The following is a 22,659-nucleotide window of genomic DNA, read 5'->3' as shown; positions in this document are numbered from 1 at the left end:
ATTAGATCTTTTACATAAAATTTATTTTCATTATATTAAAGTTTTCAATTAACCAATTCTAGATTTCGTAACAGGATTATTGATGTCTGAAAAAACCCAAAGTAATATCCAAGCATCGGTAGTACTTTGTTTGGCCGAATTATGTGTCAGTTTAAAAGGTTTTGCTATTGGCAGTTTACCGGATTTTATGCCCGCTCTCATTAAGATTTTAAAAAGACAAAAACACTGCGAAACCCACAATATCGCTTGTCCAGTTCAAGACTGGCCTAATTCAAAATAAAGCGATTTTCAGTTTTTTGCATAAATTATCTTCAAGTTGCCACTTCTAACTCTGTGCAAGACCGTTTGTTAAAGAACTTAGTGGATCACCCCTAGATGGAGTGCACGTAAGTGGGCCATGTTTGATTTGTGGAGGGTGGGCCGTGCAAGAGTGAATCATTTCAGTTTTGATCCATACATAGAGACAGTGGAGTTCTATTGTGCAATAGTGGGTTATTATGTGATAAACCAACAGTAAGTAACTTTTTCGTATCACTCTTTAGTCCAAAACTATACTATTATGATAATGGCTCTATTCTTAGTAACTGGACACACTCAAAACGAGGGCGACAACGTTCACTCTGTTATAGAACGGGCTTTAAAGAAATGTAGAAAAGCATCATCCATTTATATCTCAGAAAATTATATTTCTATCATCTCACAAGCAAAGAAGACACCTCCAGCATACGCTGTCAAGCAAATAGATTTCTCCGAAATCATCGATTTGAAAAAGCTGACAGCTGACTTGACAATAAACGACGCTTTGTTCAATGAAGACAGTGTTAAGGTACCAATCGCTGATATCTGTGTGATTAAGACCCATAAAGATGGGCCTGGATTTTTTCGATATAAAACATCATTCTCTCAGCAATATTTCAAATCTATAAACATAGCAAACCAGAACAAGAAACGTCGAAGCAGTTCATCTGCTTCTTGCAGTTTCAGTTTCACTCCAACTGTAACACTCTCCAAGGCCTATACAAGAAAAAGTCTAGTATCACTAATAAAAAAAAGAAGCATTACTTTCTCTTTTCCTGAAAAAACCAATGGTGTAGCTGTCACGCCTCTGTGTTACAAAGAGTTTTACAAAAATTTATAAAAGATGCAAACTAATCGCTTCCCTGGTTTTCCCACAGTGTTTGTTATTTTATACTGCTCTTAATATTTTCATATATTTCCAAAGTAATTGTATTGTTGATTTCTTACAATAGTAAACGAATTAGCCCAGTATTTTTTTCACTCTTTTTTTAAGTGTCTTGGTGTAAAAGTATTTACATGCATTTTTTTCCCAAGTAATTATATTGTTGAGTTCCTACAGTAGGAAACGAATTGGCTCAATATTTTTTTTTTCTTTTTGTAGTATGTAGATATAAAAGTTTTACATGCATTTATTGTACAAAGTCATATTTTGTAATAAGCTGTGATTATCTTATAATAATGAAAATGCTTATTTTATCTACAATTTGTGATAAAACTGCCTACCAAGTCCGAAGAAAGATGTAGTTACCACTGAGAATAAAGACTCATGACTTTTCTTCACTAAAAATGTCTCAGTAGTCTCAAGGATTTTTTAATTCATGCAGATATATGTTATGTTTTACACTTTTGTTCTTATTTTTGTACTTGTTTTATAAAAAATAAAGAGATTTTGAATGATTAATAACTGGAGTTATCTATAAAAACCTGAAATATTTCGGTGCAAGATAGGATCATCTTGGAGTTTTGCTCATAATTACTTATAAAAAATAATAATGGTATAGAGAGAGGGAAAAACCTCTGTAAATCTATAGAGTACTTTTATTGTAATGATTCGTGCAAAATTTAAAAAATTCGCATAATGCAACCATCGGATATCAATTGAAGAGAAAAGCATAAACTTTAATCAGCTCTCCTGAGAAATCGGTTTTTTTGAAATAAACCAGTCTTGAACTGGACAAGCGATATGTTGATAAGAAGTTTAATTACTACTATCGAAAAGCTTTTGGATAGTATGCCGTTGTTTCTAAGTCCCTATTTAGAGAAATTGTTAACAGAAATAACTCAATTGATATCCACTTGCACTAATAATGAATAACACAAGGTAAGCATATAATTAAAATCCTAAAAACCTAATTAAATTATTGAATATCTGTTATCGTCTCAAATTATCCCACCTCATTAATCATCTGAGAAAAAGGATAGCACAGAGAGACTTTGAAGGATATGAATTCAGTTTTTGTTACCTCTTCCTCATCAAGAACTAATATTAGAATTTGGAGAATGTCACTGTCCTTTCTAGTATGTCATTTCGAATGATGTTGCGGTGTTCATTCTCCTCCATGCACAAACAGCACTTCTGGTCGTTCGTGATGCCCATTATGTAGAGATGGTAGTGTCTGGTTAGAAGTCCGAGCACTAGTCAGATTTCGCGCCTGTTTAATTGGAGCATTTGTTTGGTGTGAGACGCACTATATTGACCTTCGCTTGTCTCATGCAATGGTGTCTCTATCCATCACTGCCAAGCCCGCCTTGCGAGTAGAACGTTCAGAGACGCGATGCCACACCAAGTATGGGTTCTGGACTCATCGGTGGATTCGCCGATCCCAGTCTGGAGAGTGAGTCCGCTTCGTCGTTGCCTTTGTTTCTCGAGTGACCGGGCACACAAACGAGCTAGAATCTGCAGTCATCACTCACCAAATTCTGTGGGACTCTCCAGCACTAGCCTAGAGCACACCTTTTCAGCCGTTATAGCTTGTATGCCAGCTCTACTGTCAAAGCAGATTGAGATTAATGTGTTCCCGCGGCGTCGATTGAGTATCGCGCGTTCGCTTATTTTGGGATGTCTTCCGCAGAAGCCTGCTGCGGCCAAGCCATTTCTCCTGGAGCCATCTGTGTACCAGGCGGCTCCATTATTCAAAATAGCGGGCATGGGGTCACCATTTCACTGCTTCCGCTCAGTGGTGTATGCCTCCAAACCCTTATTATCCACGGTCGTAGGCGTCATTTGGTCGCTGTCGATTGGGCATTCACCTGTGGCCTGCGTCCTGATTCTTGCATTGTCAGTTGATCCGCCTGCAGTTCTTTGTGGATGTTCAGCCTGTAGGCTGTCCAAATGGCTTCGAATTGTATCCAAGGGTGGACGTCCAGTAGGACTTCAAGAGCCCTAGTTGGGGCCGTACGCAGTCGTACTTTTGTTTTCGCTTTCTTTGTATAGGGCCACCACAGGATGGCCCCATAGATCCTTATTCAATAATCCATAAGTATTAAAGTCAGATATTTCATGCCTTCAAAATAGTCCTTCTTATTCATGAATTTCGAGAATATTTTGTGAATCAGGAATATCATTGTAATCTTAACCAACGTATAATTAATTCACTAGATTCCCACTTCACAAAAACTTTTTACCGGTAGTGTGAATAATATATATAAAAAAAGGAATTTTTCAATAACCTGAACATTATTCATCAATGTTGATTACATTTTCAATGTTATATATCAAAAAATATATATCCAACACCTTGTAACATGTAAGTGGATCCATTTTTTAATAAAATTTTGTTTTATTTTAGTCACAAGCATTCTCCACGAAATTGAGCAGCGTAAAACAAAAAATAGGACATTCAATACCACTTAGGATACTGCTACCTACCGTACAAACATCTTACAACGTTTTGTTGGAGAACAAATGTTTTAAGGCCATTACTGTTCTCTTGGATATACAAGCGGAAACTATTTCTAATACTACCACTTCTGATCTAAATAGTAACTTGAATGAACTAACAAACCTCTTTTTCTCGATACTTAAATTTCGTACTGAAAATCTGTGTTCTGCCGAAGATATCGAAGATTTGGAAACTCACATTATAAATGCCTTCACAGTACTTATATTGAAATTATCAGAAAATACTTTCCGGTCCTTATACTACAAACTATATGATTGGGCTGTAAGATCCGAAATTAAAGATTAGAGATTAATAACGTTCTACAGTCTTTCTAACTGAATCGCGGAATCTCTTAAAAATTTATTTGTTTTATTTGCAAGTCATTTTATCAATAATTCTGCACAAATATTAGACGCTTGTAATTTAAGTAAAACTGAAGATCTTTACTTTACTGATGAAGAAAAAAACGCGATTTTAATAGAGAACATATTAAAAACTCCAAACTCTGTATTTTTGTACGACAATCAGAAGTTTATAAATAGAGATAGATTCAATATCCAATCAATTATCAAATTTTATTAAAAAGGAGAAATAATACAGCTAAAATTAGATTAATAGCGTTTCATTGCCTTACGGAAATAGTAAAGAAGCTCGGTGAAGATTTCCTTCCGTTGTTACCGGAAACTATTCCTTTCTTAGCGGAATTACTCGAAGATGAAGAAGAAGATATCGAGAAAAACTGCCAGAAAGCAGTACGGGATGTGGAAGCTGTTTTAGGGGAATCGTTACAAAAATATTTTTAGTTTAGTTATTTCAAATAAATGTACATATATTTTTCATTGTTTGTCTTGAGTATACAATCAATTACATTAATTGCTTTCTATCAGTCCAAAATTCCAATTATTGTCAGTTATTTCAATTCAAAAATTAGTACCAGTATCACAGTAGAACGTGTTCCCAAAAATAAGTCTCCCAAAATATACACTTAATGAAATTATTTTCCAAAAAGCACAACAAATGTCTGTATGCGGCAATATTCCTGGTCCTTAAATTTTATTGAGTATCTTAGTTGCATAGTAGAATCCACAAAACACAACTAAACCGATTTTTATGCGGATTTCACTAAGAAATAAAGTGATTCATGAAGAATCTATCTATCCAGATTCAGAATCAAAAAGTAAAAACTGCATTGAAAGAAAATAATATAAACATAAAACGTTTCCCTTACCATATGCACCGAATTGGAAACTAAGAACGACCGTCTGCCATATCTCAAGAAGGGATTATATTATAGCATCAAAAAAAAAAATAGTACAGTAGCCCCGAGATACACGGGAATTATTTTCAGAAAGTCCACCACTAGAGGGCGTATTTGAAATTATAAAATGACAAAGTAAAATTTTTAAAAATTCCCTTGGCGTGACCTTTTTTATTTTGGTAGGATAAGATGTAGAATTTATACAAGGCGTTTTGTTTTTCTACTACTTGTTGATTAAGAATCTAAAAATGTTTATTCAACATAAATACTTTAAAGCTAATGTTTTGATTACTATAAAACAAATGAAGAAATCAAAATTTGAAAATGAATTTAAAAAATCATATTTTAATATGAACATCCAAAGAAAAAATATAATTATATTAAAATACATTCCAAAAAGTAATTTAATATTTCTTTTTAATTACCTCCTTAACTTTACTAATAAAATTTCTGAACGAATCTAATGTTTCTGATTTTCCCATCATGATCTCAATGTTTTCTAATAATACATTAACTTTTTCAACCAACGTTTTATCCACATCCTCGCAGGTGTTCAAAATACATTTCTTATAATTTTCTAGAGTATGTACTGTTATCTGAAAAAATTTTTTTTTTTTAGTTTTATAATTATTCTATCCATCCATCCATTTGATACCATGCCTGTTTTACAATTGGTTTTGAATAATATTAATATATTTGAATGTTTAATTCGGTTTCTGCATACAACTATTATCGATCTATAGTGATAATTGTTACCACTGTTTCTTTCCTTGTGTTAATAAAATGTATTTGACCATAAACATTTATCATTATTATATCAAATACAGCAAATAAAAATGAACATAAAAGAGCTTGAAACAAAATCTAAGTAACTTCCAACCTCATTTTGGTCAATTGCAATTCATATTTTAATGGGTTTCAAAGAGACAACTCATGAAAACCATGAAGGTGATATAATAAAGCTTGTAAGCAACTATCAATTACATTCCAAATTAGATTAAAGTCAAGGCTGCTAATTAACCATACCATTGGTTGAATTATGATATCTTGACATAATTTATAGTAAATATTAGGTGCATTAATAGGTTTTGAAAAATTTAAAAAAAAAGATGAGTCATCAAAAATTCTTTGAATTATTTTTTTTCATAATTAGACATGGAATATCTTGAGGAAAATGTACCACCGTAAAATTGGCTGGCTCAAGTGAAAAAAATAGACTAAAAATAATAAATATAAATAAGAGGCATTTTAGGTACACAAATCAAATATTAGGTGCATTTATAGTTTTTGAATAATTCAAAAATAAAACAGGTCTGTCAGGTTTTTAAAACTTGGTGATACCTATTTAAATAAAAATTTTGTACCATTTGTTTGTGAATTAAGTGCAACAGATTCTTCACAAAAAGTATTCCATATTCAACATTCAAATATCAAAAATTCTTTGAATGACTTTTGTTTTGATGACCTCACCAGAAACGGTGGATCTTGTTGAGACGGGTGCTTGATCCAATATCAAATCGTATTTAAAATCGATTCCATTTTTATTTTGTTCTTCAACTAATAACTTGTTTAGGTTAGGTTAGATCTAAGCAAGCAGCAATCGATTTCTGTCAAGAACAATTTTATATTCAACTTTTCACCTTCAGAAATTCCTTGAATGACTTTTGTTACCATGAGTTTTCTAAAGTGGTGGATCTTGATGAGAGGGATGCTTGTTCCAATATCAAATCGATTTTAAATAAGATTTGACCTTGAAACATCCACCAGTCTCATCAAGATCCACAACTTCTAGTGAGGTTATCGAAAAAAAAAATCATTCAAGAAATTGTTGATGGTTACAAGTTGAATTTAAAATTCTTGACAGGAATTTCTTGCACTGTTTGAATGTATTATTACTGAGACCATTAGATGAGAGTATGCTCGAAGAAATATCAAAAGCTGGCAGACCAACCTAAATACGATCATTGATATTGGTACAAGCTCCTGTCTCATCAAGATACACCACTTCTAGTGAGGTCGTCGAAAAAAAGTCATTCAAGGAATTTTTGATAGTTAAAAGTTGAATGAAAAATTTTTGAAATTAATCTCTTGCACTTAATAAGCACTTAATTCTTGTGTGAAAAAGAGGCACAAAATTATTTTCATTTAAATTTTTTGAATTATTCAAAAACTATAAAAGCACCTAATATTTGATTAGTGCACCTAAAAAGCCCCTTATTTACGATATTTTTTTTTACTTGGGCCAGCCAATTTTATAGGGGTAAATTTTCCTCAAGATATGCCATCTCTAATTATTAATAATTAATATGGATTAGTTATTGGTAAAATATTTTCAAGAAAAAATAATTTTTGTTTGAACTATATTCAACATCAATAAACAATATCAAAAATTGAGATTTATATGATAATTTTTTTTGTAATGGATACTAGATATAAATTATATTCATGCGTATATCTAAATTGTGTGATAAAACTAACCTCATCATATTTGTTTTCCAAATCCGAAGTAACATCTTTCAACTTTTTATCAAAATCTTTCAAATAAGTTAACAATTCTGGCACTTGGTTTCCTTGTTGTTTACATAAAATGGGAAGTTGCATACAATATTGCATCTAGAATGTAAAAAGGCTTTTTAAAACATCTACAGTAACTGAACATTAATTGATGAAGTGACATTTATATTGAAAATATATAACTGCCAAACCATTACTTTAGGATGTATTTGAAAAAATTGGTAAGTAAACATTTTAATTAATATTAATATTATTTTATCAACTTAATTTACTGATCTACTAGGGAATGTTTTATTACAAAACAACATCTTGTTAACACTTTAGATAATGAAACAATCTCATAACAATGAACTTATCCTTTCTGAATTTTTTTTATAAAATTCAACAGTTTTGGGTACCTCGAAATTCAGTACATCAATTAGTTTTTCATGTTGATTAAAGATGTCTCCAATAATTTTTGTTTTTTCAATAATTTTATTAATGTAATATTTTGATTCAGATAAAATATTATTTTTATGCTTTTTTTATCTTTAACTATTGATTCAAATTCAATTGAAATATTTTTGAAAGTATCTGAAGTCTTCTGAAAATTCTCCTTAAATTCAAATATCCTTTCACTAATCTTGTTTTTGATTTTGTTTTCACTGCACATAAATTTTTCAGTTTCTTCGTTTCCAAATTGATCCAACATTTTTAAAACGTTTCTTACCGCCTTCTGTGTTATTTGTTCTTTGGAAACGTTTATTGTGAACTGATGTTCCAATTTGGCTAATAGGATTTCTTTTTCACTATGTAATTTTTTTGTAGCTGCCAATAATTTTTTTTGCTTCTTCAAGTTTTTCACTGGTTTCATTTTCGTACCATTTTGAAAGAAATTTCTCTTATTCTAAGTACTCATCCTGTTCCTTTATGGTAGCTTTTGCAGCTTCTAATTCCCCTCGTTGTTTCATACATTGCACAACAGTCTCTTCAAATTCTCTGACTTTGCAATACAATCGATCCTCTGAAATATAAATGATTTGTTAACAATTATGAAAAGGAAAGATCCAGAAATTAGTGTTTGCAACAAAACAACCTAGGAGATATAGTAATAAAATTTGAATCAAAGTGATTAAAACCAAACTCAGCACCTTCACTTACTTTAAATCTGTTTACAAAAGACAAACAAATACTTAGTCCTTATTCAATTCTAATAAATCATCTTCTGAAAAACTCAAATTTAATAAAAAATACATACCTAACTGTTTAATTCTCTCTGCTTCCTTTTCAGTTAATTCTTCTGCTGTAATATTTTCTCCAGTTACAGCTATAATTGCATCCAACATCTTTTGATAGTTATCCTTATCAACGTAAAATCCTGTACCTGATCTAGTTGCATCTAAATCTTTTTGTAACCCAATAAGATATTTTGAATGTTCAATATATTGAGTAAAAAGTGAGAAATACTTTATCTGTCAATTTCTTCAACTAAACTATCAATGTTTTCATGTTTTGTCATTTTTTCATTAACTGTAGGGGTACTCTTTATATCTCTAGCTCTACAAGCGTATTCTAAAGTACTAGCAGTCAGTTCATATGAATTACTGGCAGGTGAAATGGACGCAATAATTACTGTCTTTGTATATCCCCCTAAAGAATCTTGGAGGACATACAAAGACAATAATTATTGCATTGCAAGTTTCGAATCTCTGTATGGTACATGTTTTTGTGATTTGTCAACTAAAGCTAGAATAACTCTACCAAGTGTCAAAAGAGATCTAAGACAATTTACAATGTAAAATAATATTGAGAGTAATTTGAAAAAGTAGAACTAGAAAAATCACAAAAAACATATTTTATTAGTTGTTATGAAGGTGGAAGTAGAAGGATTTATAATCAGTATCTCTCACATTTTAGTACTCAATAATTTTTAAATAAAATGAAACTAACTTAAATCCACTCATACTTGACCTCGGTTAACCAATATGCCAAAAAATATTTGCCAGTTACCAAGTTAATATTTTGACAACAATTTTCCTGAATACAACAAACCTTTTGGAAAATATGCTCCTTCAGCAAAGACCTGAATGGCTTGTCGCAACTAAAAAGTTGAAGGTCAATGACTTAGTATTAGAAGTTGTTAGGAGAGGAGGAGCTTGAGACATATTAGCACTTAAAAACAACAAGTGCAGCACAAAAAATCATAAATTTACAAATAAACAACCAGAGTAAGTTTGAGGTCTACATCTAATGTTAATTCAACAAATTGCAATAATGTGGCATTTTGATGACACTATATTGAAAACATTGTACTCAGGTTAAGTATGTCAATTCAACATTAAAAACACAATCCACAGAATGATGAAAAAACGCCTTTAATGTAATAATATTTTTAAATTTTATTATAAACTTCCCATTTTCAAAGCTGAGCTCCCACAAATGTAAATAATTAGTGGGGTAACTACTATATGCAATTATGCCATGTTGTATACAAGTTTCGGCTACACTCTAACAAAGAGTTTGGTACACAAGATTTAAATCTCACTGGCATGACTTGTCCATAGGGAAACCCATGAGTGAGGGCCCACTTTGCAAACCTTTAGCTACTCCAGTTGGATTGCAATTTGAATAGAATAAATATAAGCTGTGTTGGACTAATAACTTACTTGTTAATATTTGCCAGCTCCATTGCCCTAATGTCCTTACAGTCAGATCTAGCAATATTTTCACTACCGGCCAAGTCCACCAAATTTATTTTACCAGTTTTAAGGATATTATCACATGATATTGTAGTTTCCCTGGTATTGATAACAATAAAAAAAAACTGAGTGTGACCGGGAACTTTGATGATTCTTTAGTGTAGGAACTATCTGTCTTTTCATAATTCCTCTTTGTAATAACTTACAAATAGCTTCATCACCATGTACTGAAATTTCTGTCAATCCTTGGATGGAAACTGAGCCTTTGGGAGCCCTATATATTCTTAAAAATAGAGTAAATATTAAAAATAAATACATATATAACTGAATAAATATATATAATGCATCTAAATGTTCTTAACTGTTTCAAAATTAGTTTTTTTTGATAGTTTTTAAAAGAAAGATAAATTTTGACGTTTTGACTTTTCTTTAAGTCTTTATCTTATATCTTATCTTATATATATATATATATATATATATATATATATATATATATATATATATATATATATATATATATTGCGACGAGTTACAATAGTTGCAAAAAACAGGACAAAATACTTTTAGGACTTTTAAATTATATATATTTAAAAAAAGAACATACTTACTGACTTACTGTAATGTATTTTCATCGTCACTTAACAAATCTCTAATTTTCTCATGATATAATTCAATGAATGCCACTTTAACATTTATATCTGTATTTGATAATTTACTAAGTTCATCAAAAATGTGAAATGCTGCTCTTGGTATCAACCCAGCATCGGGATCCTAAATAAATTTAAATAAAAATAATATCAATGAACAATGGGTTAATAAAATGTTGATATCAAAGAAACGTACCTGTTTCCAGTTACTCACAAGATTACATTTCTCCCCCATCATGGTGAAAGTTTTTCCAGTTCCTGTTTGTCCATAAGCAAAAGCTGTGCAATTATATCTGTTACGTCCCAAGCCCGATATTGTACGGAGTCGAGCTTCGTACAATGAATTTGTACGAAGTCCGATCTGTACAAGCCATTTTGTATGAAGCCGAGATTGGCGGACTGCGGACAGAGATGATTGTACGAAGTCGACTCTGTACAACGCTGGTTGTACGTAGTCGGAGCATCGATACTCACTCGGTAATGAGCGCGTTATTCCGAAGTAGTACACGCAACCTAACCTAACCTAACCTAACAATAGATGGTAGCCAACTAGCCGGAGAACATACTTTCAATCACAATAACTACGTTTGTGTTTACTAACATCTTAATAGCGCGCTCATTACCGAGTGAATATCGATGCTGCGACTCCGTACAACCAGCGTTGTACAGAGTCGACTTCGTACAATCATCTCTGTCCGAAGTCCGCCAATCTCGGCTTCGTACAAAATGGCTTGTACAGATCGGACTTCGTACAAATTCATTGTACGAAGCTCGACTCCGTACAAGATCGTGCTTGGGACGTAACATATCCATCAACTACATCAAGTATCATAGGAGCTATCACATTTACATATAGTTCAATTTGGGTAACACTAGGTTTAAAAACTCTTTCAAAGCTGTATTCCTTATCTTTTAAAATCAATTCTCTATGTGTGTGACTGGTAACAATACTTTTAACCTTTTGTTCCTCCTCTTGTTTACTTAGAGGTCTAAAACAGTGAATATGAAATTCTTAATTGGAATAAACTAAACTAAATTATTAGGTACATGATTTAAATAAGCTTTTATCGATTTTCAATAAAAAGAAATGAAAATTCGTCGAACACTAAGTATATTTACATATGATAGTGAAGTTTCAGTACTTTGGCATGAATCTATAATTTCTAAAATTATTATTATCCAGAAATAAAACTATCTAGTTTTTTTAATCAAATATTATTTCTCAATACTACTAAAAGATTTTTTTGGAGATTGTCGAAAATCGAAATAACTGGTTAAAAGCAAAATTTTTGTTGTGATTGTTTTTTCCTATGTTGAATGAGTGAAGATGGCATTTTCAACAATGAATTGTTAAATAAAACAGTAATAATTTATAACAAAGTTACATCAACTATATATGTATTCATTCTTTCTGTATACCTCGTTAGGTTCAGATCGTTAAGTTAAATCCCAACAAAAATAAGTTCTTCGCTTTTTGTTATAATTAAAATGTGATACCACAAATTGTTGAAGCAGCTTTTTTATCATAGAATTTGGTAAATATACTTTAAAATTATTTACGTATCCAGATATCAATAGGCCAATCATTGAGACACAGACTGTTAGGTTTTTCTCGAGCTGAGATTTATTTATATATTTGATCCGTTTTTTTTATTTTTTTTTCAACTATTGATTGTGATTTTGGCAACCAAGATCACAGCAATATATCTAACCTTCCCTCACTACCAAAAACCAAATATTAACTCTCCACCTTTATCATATGCTGCAGCTACCTCAGCAAAATCCCCACCCCCTTCTGTGCCCTCACGAAATCAGGCCATCATTATGCCTTCTATCCCCAACACTGTACTATTTGACTACATTAAATCAATAGGTAGCATCGTCTCTCCTAAAAATGTCATTATCGCATCCAGAATATCACACGGACGCATATGCATTTATTTATCATCGACGACTCAAGTCGACGAACTTCTAAAAACCAAACAAAGTATCCTAGTTAATTCCAATTTAATCCCTATACGTCGGCTTATATCTCCAACCAAAAGAATACTCATTTCCAATGTTTGTCCATCCATTCCCCAATCCGTCATCGAGAAAGCAATGCAAGACCTAGGGTTACCACTCACCTCTCCTATATCATACGTCAAATGTGGCTCACCTGATGACGAATACGCACATGTGCTCAGCTTCCGCCGAGTAACTTACGTATTACCAACCAATAATGATTTTTCTCTTCAAACTTCGACTGTCATTAGTCATGAAAATATAACACACAGAATATTCATTTCTACCGACAAACTTGAATGCTTTCTCTGGGCTGGGCACACTGCTGATTCATGCCCCAACACTTCCATTCCTTAAGATCCCTCTCCCAAATCAAATGATTCGGTCAATCTGATCCCCACCTCCTGTGCTGACCCTACTGTCACTACTAATATTTCGGTTATTCCCGTAGTATCCTCGGAGGACACCCTTTCTCATTTTCCCTCTCTAATTTCCTTATCAAAAACTAGCGAAAAATGTCCCCGTTCAAATGACAGCAGCCTTGACTCACCACAGTCTAGATCTCCTACTGATCTTCATCCAGATCCAATGCCTCCCCCCGAATTTTCAACATCCAGCTCCAGAAACCCTGCGAAAAATAAGACCAAAAAATCTAACCTGACTAAAAACTATTGTCACTTCATAACCCTTGAATCACGCTCCGTTATACATAAACAATTCAACGATTCTCCTGAATCATTTTCCCTTACAGGCATCCAATTTATTGCGTTTCTTGAAAACACCTATGGCATCAATGACCCCCTCCCCGAGGCCAACAAATTTATTTCCGACACAACCCTTCTTCTAAAGGATTTGTCCATAATTTATCCTAATATAAAAGAAAGATCTTTAAAAAACCGTATTACACGTCTAATCAATAGAATTAACTTTAAACTTCACCCCTAACAAAAAACTCCTCCAGAAATGTCTATTACTGATGATGGGAATACCACTGACTCCTCGACATTATCTCAGAAAATATTCTCTCCCTTCTTCCTAAACAAGTACATTCTCCCTGATACAGTGGGACTGCGATGGATTTTATCCTAGACTAGAAAGAATTCAGAAAATCATTTCCTTCCATAAACCTTACTTCCTTTGTCTCCAAGAAACCAACTTCAAAATTGATCATAAACGCAATTTGAGAAACTTTGAAGGATATCATTACATCCGTACCAACTGCATAAGAGCCAGTGGCGGTACTTCAATATTTGTATCCAGCGACATATACTCATCCCACCTCCCATTATCAACAAACCTTGAAGTAGTAGCTATAACTACTTGGTTCCCCAATAAACTTATCATTTGCAGTATATACATTCCACCGGACCACCCACTTGATGAAAAAGAGTTAACAGACCTAATTCGTCAGCGTCCCCAACCATACATTCTTGTTGGAGACTTTAATGCACATCACACTATGTGGGGCGCCAACCAAACTCGCACTAGAGGCAACACTATAGAAAAAGTCATAAATTCAACTGGTATCTGTCTGTTAAATACTGGATCCAAAATTCACTTTAACATCTCCTCAGGTTCTTTTTCTGCTATTGACCTCAGCTTCTGTGACCCTAAAACTGCACTTTCTCTTTCTTGGCAAGTCTCCTATGACCTACATGATAGCGACCACTTTCGTATTATTATATCAAATCCCTATAATAAAGAAACTGTTGCCAAAAGCTTCTGGCAAATAAAAAATGCAAACTGGCCTGAGTTTACCTCTCTCTCCGAAGCATACTTATCATCTTTGATCATTTCTACGAATATAAACGATACGCTAGATATGTTCACTAAGAGCATACTTGCGGCTGCCGAGGTTCACATTGGTAAAACGGTCTTTTCCTCGGCATGTAGGGCTGTTCCATGGTGGAGTCCGGATTGTGCGAATGCCATACGTGAATCAAAATATGCTCTTAATAGGTTTAGACGTCACAAAATACAAAAAAACCTTATTGTACATAAAAGGCTTAAAGCTAAAGCTAAATTTATTGTCAAGCAAAGTAAGAAATCTACTTGGTAAAGTTATACTTCATCCCTTACCCACAATACAGACCCCAGTCAAGTATAGAGAAAAATTGCACAAATCCAAGGCAAAAAAACTAATATCAAAATTCCTTCTTTATTATCTAACGATCTGCTTATCATCGACAGCCAAAAAATCTCTGACACACTCGCACAACATTTTAAAGAAAATTTTAGCATCCATAATCCGGCATCCGATTTTCATAATTCACATATTCAGCCCTCCTCCACACTATAGCTAAATCCTCTCGATATTGCGTCTGTCAATGCTCCTATTAATTTAAATGGAATAAAATTCGCGCTATCGTCCTGCAAAAATTCGGCTGCCGGTCCTGATGATGTCCTGTATATATTTCTCAAAAAACTATCCGACTCGTCCCTCTCCAAGCTCCTTGACATCTATAACATTATTTGGAATACTCACCAGTTCCCTGATGCATGGCGCAACTCTATAATCATTCCAAGAGCAGGTAAATCCACATCATCCCCTAAGTCTTTCCGTCCAATCTCACTTGCACTACTTGCAAACTCCTTGAAAAAATAATCAATGGAAGACTTCTATGGTTTCTTGAAGAATACAACCTTATTCCCGACGCACAATCGGGTTTTCGACGTAATCGATCGACATACGACAACCTTGTTCCCTTGCAAACAAATATCTCTTATGCATTAAATAACCATCAGGACGTCATTGCAACTATTCTCGACATTGAAGGCGCTTTTGACTCTATATCCAGAAGTGCAATACTGAATAAACTCACTCAATACAATCTACATGGTAACATATTATCATTCATCCATAATTTCCTAACTGATAGAATTTTCAAATGCTCACACCTCTACTCCAAAATACCAACCTCTCGTTGACCTTTCCACTTTACTTTCTTTGCCTTCTTCTCCCCTTAGATAAAAAATATTCCCATAGTAGATACCTCACTAACCATCTACAATAAACACGAATCCCCTAGCGTTCTGGTAGAGAAAGCATTCTTGGAAATTCTGCATAAAAAATCCTTCGACCTAATTCTCTATACGGATGCCTCCAAAGCTGAATCCGGTGTAGGTTGCGCAGTCACTACAAACCACGAACTCATAATTTCTTTCCGCTTACCCTCGGCGTGTAGTGTTTACACAGGTGAACTATACAGTATCCTTCAAGCTTTCAAATATATTTCTTCTCCCCATAAACATATCGCCATATGTACTGACTCTCTTTCATCCATACAGTCAATCACAACCATATTCACCGACCATCCAATAGTCCAAAACATTCATGACACCTACCAAACTCTCATTGCTCTTGATATAACAGTCTCTCTCATCTGGCTTCCATCGCACACTGGAATTGCTGGAAACGAATGTGCCGATCGCCATGCCAAAGAAGCCACAAAAAATCATCTTGAAATCCCAGTACAGCTGGCCAATGATCTCAAGATTAACTTCAAACACCTCATTAAAAAATCTTGGCACGATACATGGAGCAAGAGTACTACAGCACTCCATCAAATCCACCCAACTACTTCTCACATTTCCCTAAACTTTTTAAATAGGAGAGAAGCTGTGACAATAAGAAGACTTAGCATCAACCACACGAAAATGACTCACGGCTATTTGATGTCGTCAGAAAGTCGTCCTGTCTGCCGAAGTTGTCAAGTTCCTGTGACTGTTAAGCACATCATCATCGACTGCAGAGAATATTCTACCGCATAACAATAGTTTGATATGAAAACCAACCTCAAGGAGACACTTAACTGACCGACGGAAATAACGAAAATCGTGCAGTTCCTTAAAGCCACCAAGCTGTACAAGAAAATATACGTTAATTTATACATTGTAATAGATTTTATATTTTGTGTGTAACTGTATTTAACTGTAATTTTATTTTTATTTAAATCAAATGTATTTAACTTATGATTGTTTTATGTGCCAATGACCAGCGCTGCCGAGGCACGTTAAAATGAAATAAAAAAAAATTCATCTATATACAAAATGGCAGAAGTAGCATATATCTTTCATATTAAATATGTGTTAAATCTCGAAATTTTTCACCTAACCTCAACATATGATATATAAAAATCCTCTTTTTATTCAAGCTTTCAATTGCTTTCAATCGGGTGGGAATCTTTCTACTAGTTTGCGAGTTAGTCACCGATATATAAAACGGCAGAAGTAGCATATGTCTTTTATATTAAATATGTGTTTAATCTCGAAATATTCCACCTAACTTCAACAAATGATATATCAAAATCTTCCTTCCAATTCAATATTTCGAATGGTTTAGATCGTGTGGAAATGCGTCCATTAGTTTGCGAGTAATTCACCGATATACAAAACGGCAGAAGTAGCATATATCTTTCATATTAAATATTTGTCGAATACTGAAATATTCCACCTAACTTCAACGAATGATATATATATCAAAATTTTGCTTCCAATTCAATCTTTCGATTGGTTTAGATCGTGTGGAAATGTGTCCATTAGTTTGCGAGTAATTCACCGATATACAAAACGGCAGAAGTAGCATATATCTTTCATATTGAATATGTGTTGAATATCAAAATATTTAACCCAACCTCAACATATGATATACCAATATCTTTCTTCCAATTCAATCTTTCGATTGGTTTAGATCGTGTGGAAATGCGTTCATTAGTTTGCGAGTAATTCACCGATATACAAAACGGCAGAAGTAGCATATATCTTTCATAGCAAATATGTGTTGAATCTAGAAATTTTCCACCTAACCTCAACATATGATATATAAAAATCCTTTTTGGATTCAACCTTTCGATTGCTTTAAATCGTGGGGGAATCCGTCTACTATTTTGCGAGTTAGTCGACGATATACAAAACGGCAAAAGTAGCATATATCTTTTGTAATAAATATGTGTTGAATCTCGAAATTTTTCTCCTAACCTCAACATATGATATATAAAAATCTTCTTCTGATTCAACCTTTCGATTGGTTTAAATCGTGGGGAATCCGTCTACTAGTTTGCGAGTTAATCACCGATATACAAAACGGAAGAAGTAGCATGTATCTTTCAAATTGAATATTTGTCGATTCTCGAAATATTCCACCTAACTTCAACAAATGATGTATCAAAATCTTCCTTCTTCCTTCGTCCATTAGTTCCCGATATACTTGCCGATATATCTTTGGTTTTGTATACATAATGAATCTCAAAATATTCAACCCAACCTCAACATATGATATATCAATATCTTCCTTCCAATTCAATCTTTCGATTGGTTTAGATCGTGTGGAATTGCGTCCATTAGTTTGCGAGTAATTCACCTATATACAAAACGGCAGAAGTAGCAGATATCTTATATATTAAATATGTGCTGAATCTCGAAATTTTCCACCTAACCTAATCATATGGTATATAAAAATCTTCTTTTGATTTAATCTTTCGATTGGTTTAAATCGTGTGGGAATCCATCTACTAGTTTGCGAGTCAATCACCGATATACAAAACGGCAGAAGTAGCATATTTCTTTTGTATTAAATATGTGTTGAATCTCGGAATATTACACCTAACCTCAACATATGATATATAAAAATCTTTTTTTGAATCAATTCTTCGATTGGTTTAAACCGTGAGAAAATCCGTGCATCAAATCCCGATTTTCTTGCCGATATATCTTTGATGTTGTATAAATAATGAATCTCGAAATATTTCACCCAACCTCAGCATATGATATATCAAAATCTTTCCATTTCAATTTTTCGATTGGTTTAGATCGTGTGGAAATGCGTCCATTAGTTTGCGAGTAATTCACCTATATACAAAACGGCAGAAGTAGCATATATCTTTCATATTAAATATGTGTTGAATCTCGAAATATTCAAACCAACTTCAGCATATGATATATCAAAATCTTCCTTCCAATTCAATCTTTCGTACGGTTTCGATCGTGTGGAAATGCGTCCATTAGCTTGCGAGTAATTCACCGATATACAAAACGGCAGAAGTAGCATATATCTTTCATATTAAATATGTGATGAATCTCGAAATTTTCCACCTAACCTCAACATATGATATATAAAAATCCTCCTTGGATTCAATCTTTCGATTGCTTTAAAGCGTGTGGGAATCCGTCTACTAGTTTGCGAGTTAGTCGACGATTTACAAAACGGCAAAAGTAGCATATATCTTTTGTGATATATATGTTTTGAATCTCGAAATATTCCACATAACCTCAACATATGATATATAAAAATCTTCTTTTGATTCAAACTTTCGATTGGTTCAAATCGTGGGGAATCCGTCTACTAGTTTGCGAGTTAATCACCGATATAGAAAACGGCAGAAGTAGGATATATCTTTTGTTATAAATATGTGTTGAATCTCGAAATATTCCACCCAACCTCAACATATGATATACATATAAAAATCTTCTTTTGATTCAACCTTTCGATTGGTTTAAATCGTGGGGAATCCGTCTACTAGTTTGCGAGTTAATCACCGATATACAAAACGGAAGAAGTAGCATGTATCTTTTGTAATAAATATGTGTTGAATCTCGAAATTTTTCACCTAACCTCAACATATGATATATAAAAATCTTCTTCTGATTCAACCTTTCGATTGGTTTAAAACGTGGGGAATCCGTCTACTAGTTTTCGAGTTAATCACCGATATACAAAACGGAAGAAGTAGCATGTATCTTTCAAATTAAATATTTGTCGATTCTCGAAATATTCCACCTAACTTCAACAAATGATATATCAAAATCTTCCTTCTTTCTTCGTCCATTAGTTCCCGATATACTTGCCCATATATCTTTGGTTTTGTATACATAATGAATCTCAAAATATTCAACCCAACCTCAACATATGATATATCAATACCTTCCTTCCAATTCAATCTTTCGATTGGTTTAGATCGTGTGGAATTGCGTCCATTAGTTTGCGAGTAATTCACCTATATACAAAACGGCAGGAATTAGCAGATATCTTATATATTAAATATGTGCTGAATCTCGAAATTTTCCACCTAACCTCAACATATGATATATGAAAATCTCCCTTTTGATTCAGTCTTTCGATTGGTTTAAATCATGCGAAATCCGTCCATTAGTTTCCGAGTTATTCGCCGATATATCTTTGATATTGTATATATGTTGAATCTCGAAATATTCCACCAAACCTGAATGATATATCAATATCTTCCTTTTATATCAATCTTTCGATTGGTTCAAACGGTGTGGAGATCCGTCTACTAGTTTGCGAGTTAATAACCGATATACAAAACGGCAGAAGTAGCATGTATCCTATGTATCAAATATGTGTTGAATCTCGAAATATTCCAACCAACCTCAACATATGATATATCAATATCTTCCTTCTGTTTCAATTTTTCGATTGGCTCAAACGGTGTGGAAATTCGTCTACTAGTTTGCGAGTTAATAACCGATATATAAAATGGCAGAAGTAGCATATATCTTTTATATTTAATATTTGTTGAATCTCGAAATATTCCACCTAACTTCAACATATGATAAATCAAAATCTTCCTCTTAGTCAATCTTTCGATTGGTTCAAATCGTGTGATAATCCGTTCATTAGTTCCCGACTTACTTGCCGATATATCTTTGATTTTGTATATATAATGAATTTCGAAATATTCCACCCAACCTCAACATATGATATATCAAAATCATTCTTCCAAATCAATCTTTCGATTGGTTTAGATAGTATGGAATTGCGTCCATTAGTCTGCGAGTAATTCACCTATATACAAAATCGCAGAAGTAGCATATATCTTCCATATTAAAAATGTGTTGTATCTCGAAATCCCCTACCTAACCTCAACATATGATATATAAAAATCTTCTTCTGATTCAACCTTTCGATTGGTTTAAAACGTGGGGAATCCGTCTACTAGTTTTCGAGTTAATCACCGATATACAAAACGGAAGAAGTAGCATGTATCTTTCAAATTAAATATTTGTCGATTCTCGAAATATTCCACTTAACTTCAACAAATGATATATCAAAATCTTCCTTCTTTCTTCGTCCATTAGTTCCCGATATACTTGCCCATATATCTTTGGTTTTGTATACATAATGAATCTCAAAATATTCAACCCAACCTCAACATATGATATATCAATACCTTCCTTCCAATTCAATCTTTCGATTGGTTTAGATCGTGTGGAATTGCGTCCATTAGTTTGCGAGTAATTCACCTATATACAAAACGGCAGAAGTAGCAGATATCTTATATATTAAATATGTGCTGAATCTCGAAATTTTCCACCTAACCTCAACATATGATATATGAAAATCTCCCTTTTGATTCAGTCTTTCGATTGGTTTAAATCATGCGAAATCCGTCCATTAGTTTCCGAGTTATTCGCCGATATATCTTTGATATTGTATATATGTTGAATCTCGAAATATTCCACCAAACCTGAATGATATATCAATATCTTCCTTTTATATCAATCTTTCGATTGGTTCAAACGGTGTGGAGATCCGTCTACTAGTTTGCGAGTTAATAACCGATATACAAAACGGCAGAAGTAGCATGTATCCTATGTATCAAATATGTGTTGAATCTCGAAATATTCCAACCAACCTCAACATATGATATATCAATATCTTCCTTCTGTTTCAATTTTTCGATTGGCTCAAACGGTGTGGAAATTCGTCTACTAGTTTGCGAGTTAATAACCGATATATAAAATGGCAGAAGTAGCATATATCTTTTATATTTAATATTTGTTGAATCTCGAAATATTCCACCTAACTTCAACATATGATAAATCAAAATCTTCCTCTTAGTCAATCTTTCGATTGGTTCAAATCGTGTGATAATCCGTTCATTAGTTCCCGACTTACTTGCCGATATATCTTTGATTTTGTATATATAATGAATTTCGAAATATTCCACCCAACCTCAACATATGATATATCAAAATCATTCTTCCAAATCAATCTTTCGATTGGTTTAGATAGTATGGAATTGCGTCCATTAGTCTGCGAGTAATTCACCTATATACAAAATCGCAGAAGTAGCATATATCTTCCATATTAAAAATGTGTTGTATCTCGAAATCCCCTACCTAACCTCAACATATGATATATAAAAATCTTCTTTCGATTGTTTTAAATCGTGTGGGAATCAGTCTACTAGTTTGCGAGTTAATCACCGATATACAAAACGGCAGAAGTAGCCTTTATCTTTTATGTTAAATTTGTGTTAAATCTTGAATTATCCCACCTAATCTCAACATATGATATATGAAAATCTGCCTTTTGATTCAATCTTACGATTGGTTTAAGTCATGCGAAATCCGTCCATCAGTTATCCATCAGAGTTATTCGTCGATATATCTTTGATATTGTATACATGTTAAATCTCGAAATATTCCACCTAACCTCAACATATGATGAATCAAAATATTCCTTTTATTTCAATCTTTCGATTGGTTAAAACGATGTGGAAATCCGTCTACTAGTTTGAGAGTTAATGACCGATATACAAAACGATGGAAGTTGCATATATCTTTTATATTAAATAAGTGTTTAATCTCGAATTATTTCCCCTAACCTAACTTACACAGTTACTTCTTTATGCCCATAGTTTTAGCAGAGCTTCACAGTACAATTAATGACATCAAAAATAAATACTCTGGAATAATCTGGAACTATAGATCTTACATAAAAAATGATTTCGAGTCTGTCGAATGCACAATAAATCACCTTACCACTTCAATTAACGTTTCATTTCAAAATTGCACTTTTCCCAATTCTCATAAGTCGGCTAAAATTATACCTCTGTATAAAGGAGGAGATAAAAATC

The 22,659-nt window shown here is 33.2% G+C and overlaps 1 protein-coding gene across 3 annotated transcripts in view; it reads right to left on the bottom strand.

Moving 5' to 3' along the window:
- Positions 1-22,659, bottom strand: part of LOC130451330 (uncharacterized) — a 49,858-nt gene that overhangs the window by 11,933 nt on the left and 15,266 nt on the right. The window contains exons 1-8 of one of the 3 annotated variants that reach the window (XM_056790286.1): positions 10,974-11,158; positions 10,739-10,901; positions 10,098-10,413; positions 9,484-9,532; positions 8,690-8,990; positions 8,162-8,455; positions 7,417-7,551; positions 5,364-5,534 (exon numbers count right to left, since the gene is read on the bottom strand). In XM_056790286.1, the coding sequence (XP_056646264.1) occupies positions 5,364-5,534; positions 7,417-7,551; positions 8,162-8,305 (450 nt within the window). In that variant the 5' untranslated portion in view covers positions 8,306-8,455; positions 8,690-8,990; positions 9,484-9,532; ... (1 more) ...; positions 10,739-10,901; positions 10,974-11,158. Of the gene's footprint in view, positions 1-5,363; positions 5,535-7,416; positions 7,552-8,161; positions 9,533-10,097; positions 10,414-10,738; positions 10,902-10,973; positions 11,767-22,659 lie in introns of those variants that run through there. The other 2 variants (XM_056790285.1, XM_056790284.1) reach the window with 2 other exon arrangements.

This window comes from Diorhabda sublineata, chromosome X (assembly GCF_026230105.1).
Source record: "Diorhabda sublineata isolate icDioSubl1.1 chromosome X, icDioSubl1.1, whole genome shotgun sequence".
In the NCBI taxonomy this organism is placed as follows: domain Eukaryota; kingdom Metazoa; phylum Arthropoda; class Insecta; order Coleoptera; family Chrysomelidae; genus Diorhabda; species Diorhabda sublineata.
Note: the sequence above shows the minus strand (reverse complement) of the source record. Positions and strands in the feature narration are given on the sequence as shown.